We start from the raw sequence: 9956 nt of genomic DNA on the forward strand, positions 1-9956 counted from the left end.
ATAATAATAATAATAATAATAATAATAATAATAATAATAATAATAATAATAATAATAATAATAATTCTAAGCAGTAACACATCATATTCTTATGAGAACTAAGCATGATTCCCTCTTCACTCAAGTCCATCATGAGTATGCTTCATCACCTAAAAAGTTTCTCTCTACTTGTCCCCACTACTCGCCATTAGAAATGGGTCGTCGTAGGGCCAAGTTAAAGACAAGGCCAGACAAACACACAATACACACAATCAGCAAAGCTGAGTTCATAAGCGTAAATAGCACACACTAACATGCTTTCATCCTATCAACATACAACTTACCTCGATGCACCTGTTTACAAGCACACAACATTCATCATTTGACTCGACTATTAACTAATATTTATTTAATTTTTGATTACACATCGAACGGGTTTCCAACCAACTACCTGCCTCAAATAAATTGAGGTAAATTACACCGGGAGCTAACCGGGTAGGCAAATGTCACATGAAGTGACTGGATCCTGCGCATAATAAATAATAAAAATGGAAAGTACAGCGCCCTATACCAGTAGGAGTTATGGTCAAATATAAAGTCGCATAACCCCCCCATATGTTCATACTCAAGGTATATACGTTCCAAGAGTTTTGGTGTGTAATCTCTTTCACTTTACGTGATTTACAAATTATTAGACTTGGTGATGACTCTCAAACACAACACCACCAAACATTACAATTCACTCAAGCAATCAAACAACCAATTTAATTCTTGAATATTTAGTGACCATATAAATTTAGTGTGGAATCCTTTTTAAACTACCTTGGTGTTAAATAACACCTTAAGTGCATAAGGCACCGCAAATGCTATCCCTCGGTGTTAGAAACACCTTAAGTGCACATAGGCACCACAATATAATTTATCCATGTGTACTAAGACACTTAAATAGCTCTTTCCTCATGCTTATAGTATCAAAAAAAATTATATGAACCATAATAAAATTCCTCTTCCATAATCCAAACCAAGATAAACATCCAGTTTAACCAAACATGCTTTCTAACATGCCAATAATAAAAGTATGGTTCAATATCAACATGCCAATCTAATATATATAAATAAAGTAGGCATTTTTTAAGAGCATTTGGGGCGTCACATAAGAAATATACTTATTTCGACCAATAAGAAAAAAGATTTGTATTTTATTTTTGAATTAAAAAATTATGTCGCCACCTAGATAAAAGTAGCGAATTAGATTTGATATATTTAAAATTTTAATGCCACGTAGATTATAATCCATGAATTAAATTATTTTAATGAAAAAAATAAAGTAAAAATATAGGAAAAGATAAATTTATTAATTCAATACTACGGGTATAAGAAATCCAAAAAAACTATACTAAGAAATATTTAAATGATAAACACTTATAATAAAGTTTGATACCTATCATTATAAGATAAATTTTGATAGTATTTATGATAAGAAATACAAATTGTTCGTTAATTATAATTAAATTAAAATTTGTGATACCTACCATTATAAATTGAAACATCATACGATACAAAAAAAAATTTGTATCAATAAAAAATCTCATCAAGCGAATTTTATGTTAGTAATTTTGTGTTATTTTTTTGGTCATCAATGGCCGGGTAATTTTTAGCTTAATTTTTAAAATCCTATATTTAAATTAGTATTTCTAATTATTACTTACATTGTATTAATTTGGGATACTCAGCGATTATATGTTTATATTTTATTTACTAAATGTTTTTTTACATGCAGATCTAACACATCATGCGGCACAAATAAAATTTCGTATCAATACAAAACCCCATCAAGCGAATTTTGTATTAGTAATTTTGTGTTAGTTTTAGGTCATCAATGTCCGGGTAATTTTTAAAATCTTATGTTTAAATTTATATTTGTAATTATTAGTTACATTGTATTTAATTAGGATACTTAACGATTATTTGTTTATGTAATGACATACGATTAGATGTTGTATACTTAATATATGGATGGCTTTGGTTATTTTTGGAGATGATGAAAAAATTCCAATGCATAGATTTGATTTTATATCACAACAATTTTTCATTTATTGGTAAATATATTGATTTATTTTATATAAATGAAAAGATTTAATTAATTTATATCAATTTTAGTTTGGCTAACATTTCACGGTTCAATTTATCCATTGATGTAGTAGGTTGGTTATAGACGAGGTTGGTGATTCTATCGAAATAAAAGATATGGTAAAACAATGAATAATGATTTAGGATTTAAATTATTAAAAATTTATCATTTCACATTAAAGATTTTATATAACGGAAAAAATATCATATTTACAATTTATTTATATTTAATAAATTCATTATAAATTATAGTAAAAATAATAAATATTAAACTTTTGTAATTTTGTCTGAAATTATTAAATACAATAAATCAAATAATTAAAATCTTAGATGAAAAAATCGTGCATCGCACGGGCTTCCATCTAGTATAATTAATTCCAATCACCAAATCACCATAAATAATTCATCATCACAAATCATTCACCAACATTAATTCAATCAACAAATTTCATCCAACACCTATCATGATACTACTTGGAATTAATTTAACAAAGTCTAGCATGCTTCTATACACTTAAACTTTACCAAGTACGCGAACGTACCTCGAATACAATCTCAAAATAGCCACGATTACACAAAGTCACTCACTTGGAAGTCTCCTACAAACCACAATTATAAAGGAGTATTAATACCCTTCTAACACAAAATTTCAGCAATATATACTCTCTTTAAATCACTCAAAAACCTCTTTAAAATAATCTGAATTTTTATCTAAAACCCTTACTTTATTCCCCAATTAAATGGGTAATTAAAGATCTTTTCAAGAGACTTAAATTAGACTTATATATAAAAATTCCAGCATTATTAAAACTTATAAAATTGCTGTAATTTGGTTTAAAAACATTAATTTTTAATAATTTCAATCAACCACAATTAAATTCCATCCATAAACATTAATTTAAAAACCTAGGGTTTCCAATCTTGGGGCTTTTTAATTAAAAACCAAAAACTGAAAAACTATAATTAAAATATTTGTTATTAAACATCCTAAGAATCATCACAAAACCCAAAAACAACAATTGGATTTAGGGTAGATTTAATTAAAATAAGAAAAACAACATATATCTTTCGTTAAAATCAAAAACTGCCCGAAAACCATATTTAGAGGCTGAATTTGGCCACGAAAGGGTGGTGCAAACTACCATAGGTAGTGATTTTTGTTTAGAATATTGTTTACACACGAAAAACACTATTTTTTTTTTGTAAAAATCGGACGAGTTAGAATTTAATCGTGATTACATCGAGATTAAGAAAATTATGAACGGAGAATACGCAACATGCAACCACCTAGCCGCCGCTGCCACGCTGCCTGGTGGCTGCTATCACCGGCGAAGGTTGGTGGTGGTGGCCGGCGTGTGTGGTGGTGGTGTGGTGGTTAAACAATAAATAATTAAATTAATTAAGTAAAGGGAAAGGGGAAAATTAAGGGGAAAATAAAATGACAGGAGAGAGAGAATTTACCTTTAGGTGAACTCCACCCTAGGCACATAAGGGGTATTTATACCCTCTCTCTCAATCCTCCTACTTACTTCCCTTAGTAATCCCTTTCCTAATCAAATTAGGATTTGACTTTCTTTAAAACTTTGACTTTTAAATTATTTAATATAAAATAATGAGCCCCAATATTTTAAATCATAAAATCTAATATTTTCAAGATTATTAAATAATAAAATATATTTTTAATTAAAATTATTCTTTTTGTATTGAAGAAACCCTAAATAATTCATTTCGTATTATTTGAATACTTCATGAAATACTTATTTAAATTTGAAATACATATAAAAATACGAAGTATTACATCCGATCCATTGTCAGCCCTAACCTCATCAGCTGTTACACTAAAATACTTCCTTTTTTGGTTTTAAAAGCATGTTGATAGTCCATCCTAATCTCCACAGCTAGTCCTAGCTCCTTCACTAGCATTGACGCAACCAATTGATGATCCGCAAACAATGGCCATGTAGCCACGGGAACCCTGAACCACAATGTTTCTAACGTCGAGCTCCACCCACAATGTGACAAAAACCCTCCTACAGCCGGGTGGGCTAGGATTGCGACTTGAGGTGCCCACCCAATAACTTTTCCTCTTTCACGTGTACGACCTAAAAAACTCTCAGGTAATAAGTCCCCGTAGGGGTCATCATCTACATGCTTCTCCACGCCCTCAACCGAAGTTACCTTCTTCGGCAGGGTCCATAGGAATGGGTACCCGGATCTCTCCAGGCCAATGGCTAGCTCTTTTATATGGTCCGTAGCAAAGCTGCCCATAATGCTTCCAAAGCAAATAAACACAACTGTTGATAAAGTTTTACCATCTAGTCATTGTAAGATCTTGTTAGACTCGTGCTCGTTTTCTTTAATTTTATTGTTAAGCTCTAAGACAGGATCTACTGGATACACGGTAGGGATACTGCCTTTTACAGCTTGATCTAGCAAGTAATGTAGCCCGAATGTTTCGAGCTCTTCGAAAGTGTTTATCAAAAAACCCGGGGATGTCGTATTCAACGTCCCGGTCTTTAAACCGTGTAGGTAGGTCAACCCCATCATCATGAGCCAGTGATTGGCAATACAACAAGATGTTAAGGAACTTAACACCCAAAGTATATAAAATATAGGAGGGTACCTTAAAGTAGTTGTGCACAATTAGGGATGTCAGTGGGGCGGGTCAAATAGGAGAACCCGCCCCAACGGGGCAGGGATGGGTCTTGGTTTGGCGGGTGATGGGGCGGGGATGGGGATAAAAACCATACCCACCATGGGTGATGGGGCGGGGGTGGATTTTAGGTTGTACCCACCCCACCCCACCCCACCCCACCCGCCTCACTTCGTACCCGCCCCATTCCCACCTACCCCACTTCGTACCCGCCCCATCCCTACATCCATATATTTTTAAAAACAAAATTATATACTTTTATACTATTTTATAAAAAAAATTATGTAAAATAAAATAGTAAATATAATACTTTGTAATACACTTATATTATAAACAAAAAAATGTGTAATATTAACAATAATTTTTTTCTTTTTGCAACCTTTATTAATTATGAAGGATTGTGTATTTGGGAGGCGGGGATTAGGCGGGTCTTAGGTGGGGATTAGGTGGGGTGGATATCCAAGTGGGGGTTGGGGCGAGGATGGTTTTGGAATTGTACCCGCCGGGGCGGGGATGGGGATGAATTTTAGACCCGCCGCGGAGATGGGGATGGGGATGAAAATTTTAGATGGGGATGGGGATGGGAAGGCCAACATTCGCCCCGCCCCGCCCCCATTGACATCCCTATGCACAATATTTGATCTATCAAGTGTGTACAAAACGTGTCTAGGACGAATCCGGAGAGGTTGGATAACCTGGCTTGGATACGGTTGTCGATGGCTTGTTTGATGAGGGGCTTATTGAGCTCAATAATGAGGTTGGGACTGGCCGAGGGGTCCGGAAGAAGGGAAAGAGGTGGTAGGGTGAGGAAGGTAAGGCGGCCGTGGCTAGAAGCATCAACTGATTTGGACTCTACAAAGGCTTTAGTGTTGTGGGAATTTGTTGGATTGTCGAGTATGAGAATGAGGATGGAAATGTGTTGGTTGCGTTTGGTAATGAGTTTAGCTAACTCAATGGCTGGGACAAAGTGGCTTAGAAAACTTGGTGCTGGAACAAACACTAGCTCTGCTACTTGAGTGTTGCTCATTTTGGGAGCCTTTAATATTCTATATTGAAAAATAACGCTCTGAATAAAAGAGGTATGCTATATGATATGTTAACTTCCTAGAATTTGCAATCTCTATACTTCTTATCTTATATATAAAGGATAAGAAAATATATGGTGGAGTGTCTCCCTATAGTGGAGTCATTAGTTTTGTTAGTTTAATTGTTTGTTTTTGTTTAGTGTTTTTTTATGTGTTAGAGTTTATTAAAAAGGTAATCATTTTTTGCTCTATTATCAATTCGTTGGTAAAGATTTGTTCAGGATTGCAGCGGTTGTTAGTTATGACATGTTAACTCCCTAGAATTTGCAATCTCTATACTTCTTTGTGTGTTAGACAATCTGAAAAACTTATTATACCTGAAGTAAGTGAAAATAAGGTGAACAAAACAAGCCCGTAATGGTAGAGAGACATGTGATGAGGAGAGAAAAGAGAACAAAATATCTGCAATATGAATATATTGCAATATTTGTGAAAGTTCCTAAAATGGTGAGTAATTATGCAATATTTGTGGAATAGATAAAGTATATCATTGGATTATATTAATTGCAATGTCTATTCTATAATTTTTTTTTTCCCATTTCAACTAAAAAGCAATTAAAAATATGGTTAAAGTTATGTTTCGACAATTGTATCTATTAAAGTATAACAAATATTTAAAAATGGAGGGAGTAATAAAAAAATTGCTCATCTAACTAAAAGATTTAAGTAAATTAGAAAGCAACCGGGCTAGCTTGTGGAGTTGTGGAAATTTGGACCTTTTGTGATGAAAAGAACGTGGATAATGCTGGTTGTTTGTGATGGGCCTGGTTGCAAGAAATATATGGGTCTTGTCTTTATTAGGCCGGAAGCTGCTATTGTAGATCGCTGTGCAGCTACTGTAGTTATTTATGGCTAGACTCTATTCTAGGCATCATCCCCTACACCCCTCTCTAAACACATCGTTTAACACCCCTTTCCCCATCTACCTACTTTCATAGTTTCTGCAGTACTATACCCTCACAAAATGCAGCATACTATTACTCCCTAAAATCCTAAAAAAAATTCAGTAACTTCCTCCACCCCACAAATATATATACCCAAAAAAAAAAAAAAAAAAAACATCTTGTTCTCTCTTTATTTTCCCTCTCCATTATCTCTCTCATCTAAGCTTTAAAACTTCAACCATGGCGGACATTAGAGACGAAGTCAAACAACCGAAGCAAATTTCACCGAAAAAAAGTAGCGAAAATCAAAAGAGTAAGTATAAATGTTCATATAAATTTTTATTTTTTTTAAAAAAAAAAACTAATTTTTTGAGAATTTATTTGTAATTGTGTTTCAGGAAACAAATTGATAGTTTAATAACTGAAAATGTATATATGTAAGTATTTATGTTAATAATTCATCAATTTCAAAGTGATTATTTCGAATAATTAGTAAAATTAACATCTACTTGCTTCAATTTCATTTTTCAGTTTGGAGAAATCTATTTCAGAGAACAGAAACAACGATTCTTCAAAAATGTAAGTATATTACTCAAACTTCTTAAATTTACAAGAATTTATTAAAAAAAATTTATTAAATGGTTTATAATGTAAAAATTGAGATGATGGTGAAACACCTCTACAAAAAAACCGGCGAACAAAAATCTCCTATTGTAGATCCAACACTTTCAAAGATATACAAGCGTTAAGGCTGCAGATGTAAAAATAGTGTCTCGGACGCTTAGGTAAAATGAACAATTATAAAGCACTATATGTTCATTTTCATATCATATTATGAAAATATTCACATGTTTACCTATAATTACATGTTAATATGTATTTATTAACATATTCAGATTTGATTTTTTTTTTTAATTTTAAATATGTGTTATTGATTTGTATAAAACATTATGAACGCATGCATACAAAACTTGGTAATACATTCAAATGTTTTTTTAATAGTTTATATATGTGCATTTACATTTATTAATATGTTCATTATTTTTAAATATTATGAGCATTTTTACATACATATATGAACATTTTTAAATGCATAATAAACAAAGCTAGATTATAGTTTTATACCATTTTAAGTGAAACATTTGATGGAATTTAGAGATGGATATGCTATTCATATTTTATAATTCATATATGAGCATCTACCTGTAAAAAAATATGTCATTTATATTAAAAAATAATGTTCATTTGTAGATACATATATGAACATATATGAAATACATACTGAACATTTTTTTTTCTTCATATAAATTGATATAATCTATATTGTAGTGATGTGTCATTTAAAGTGGCAATGAGGATTACACAAACTGTGAAGTTTACATTATGAAACACATGGAAACATTCACTGGTGATCAAAATAAAAAATGGATTTGTGACTTAAACCCAAACAATGTTAGTCCATCAAATGATCATTTACTTAAAATATATCGTTTATTTATATATTATTAAATAACAATTAATATTATATTATATATTCATTTTTATCAACAGGTAGACCAAATCAGGAAGCTGAGGATGCAATACACAACTCAACTAATGCTTTTGAAGAAAACACTGAATGTAGGATCAACAAAAGATTATCAAGAAAAATTACAAAAGAGTAGTACTACATGTTCATTTATAAATTTATATGTGTTCATTTATACAAAGATATATGTTCTTATATGTGTTCAATAGAACTTATAGATTTTACTCGCTTAAGAGTCTTTATTTGGTATTTCTATTTTTTTTAATAGAATTTGATATTTCTTTTTTTAATATTGTATGTTAAATAGCTAGTATTTCTTTTTTTAACATATTTAACAACTCGGTGTTTTGTATCTATGAAATGTTCATTTGCAAATAATTTACATCACTAACAATATTAAGGTTGAAAGAAAACATTGCTTAATAGAAACACAACCTTAGATCCATTACATGATAAAAATATAAAATGCAGTCTCATGAAAGTAGTAATTTAAAAGCTATGGTTTCCTAATGTACTCCCTCATTTACCATTACTAGTGAACCTCTTAGCTACATTTGTATCAAAAAAGACTAAGAACTTATCATACTTAATAGAAGTATGTCCTAAACCACCTCGAACACTTCTTAGAACTAACACTAGTAGTAGCTTGAACAGTTCTTGAAACACTTGTAGTAGCTTGAACATTTGTTGAAGCACTAGCTAGAAGCAGCGTGAACATTCCTTGAAACAATAAGAGTATCTTGAGCATTTCTACTATCGGCTGCAATAATTATAATAAACAAATATAATATCAATAATGTTCAATTATATTATTATTATATTAAAAAACATATATATCTACATAAATGATCATTTATCGTTACATAACTGAACATCTTTATAACTCTACACATTAACATATAATAAAATTTGTTCACTATTTAAAAGGCATATGAACAAATACAAACCAATGATTATCATTAAAATAGACATATACACATATATATTGAAAATACAACAAAATTAACATAAAATTTATGTAACTTAGAAGTGTGTGATTTGTTCTTCTACTAGTAATTTCCATGGAAATTCAATCAACAAAAATTTCATTGATTGAATTTCCCATCAATTTTTGTCCCTCTTAAATTTTTTAGTCTCTAATTTTACTTTGTCTTTTTAATTGACAGTTATCATAAGCATAGCTGCTTTCTTTTTCTTTCCCTAATCAAAAAAATTTCTTAAAGTAGTTTTATTTTTATTTTAACTTTATTAATGTTCATTTTCATATTGATAAATGTTCATTTCCATATTGATACAAGATCACTTTATTTTCTATATATTTATTGCGATATTGATACATACATGGTTTATGTTCGTTTTCGTATTAATAAATGTTCGTTTTTGTATTAATAAATGTTCATTTTTTATTTTGATAAGTTTATTATTTCAATTTTGATAGACATTCATTCACGTTTTGTAAATAATGTGTATTGATTGTTACAAATACGTATTCTTTTTTATGTATAGTATGGAGTAGCAGGTAATTAAGTATATGTAGTACTTACTACTTAGCCTGCCTGTATCATTTGTATGTCACACCTAAGATAAAAGTATTTTTATGCAAGCAGTAAGATACTAAAAAATTTGAGTAGAGCTTTATATGTTTAACCACATATATTTTTTAATGCTCATTAATTTTATGCCATGTTCATTATCAT

The 9956-nt window shown here is 30.7% G+C and overlaps 1 protein-coding gene and 1 long non-coding RNA gene across 2 annotated transcripts; one reads left to right on the forward strand and one right to left on the reverse strand.

The window, feature by feature from the left end:
• Nucleotides 1-3942: 3942 nt before the first annotated feature.
• On the reverse strand, nucleotides 3943-4653 carry LOC110692851 (UDP-glycosyltransferase 71E1-like). Its single transcript, XM_021869933.1, has 2 exons — nucleotides 4451-4653; nucleotides 3943-4369 (listed from the first exon to the last, which is right to left on the reverse strand). The coding sequence occupies exons 1-2, from the start codon at nucleotides 4651-4653 to the stop codon at nucleotides 3943-3945; spliced, it is 630 nt and encodes a 209-aa protein (XP_021725625.1).
• Nucleotides 4654-6891: 2238 nt separating this feature from the next.
• On the forward strand, nucleotides 6892-8389 carry LOC110692882. The gene is made up of 4 exons (XR_002505535.1): nucleotides 6892-7044; nucleotides 7130-7168; nucleotides 7263-7310; nucleotides 8283-8389. It is a non-coding gene; the product is annotated as an uncharacterized LOC110692882 (long non-coding RNA).
• Nucleotides 8390-9956: the final 1567 nt, after the last annotated feature.

The sequence above is a fragment of the Chenopodium quinoa genome, unplaced genomic scaffold (genome assembly GCF_001683475.1).
Source record: "Chenopodium quinoa cultivar QQ74 unplaced genomic scaffold, ASM168347v1, whole genome shotgun sequence".
Taxonomy (NCBI): Eukaryota; Viridiplantae; Streptophyta; class Magnoliopsida; order Caryophyllales; family Amaranthaceae; genus Chenopodium; species Chenopodium quinoa.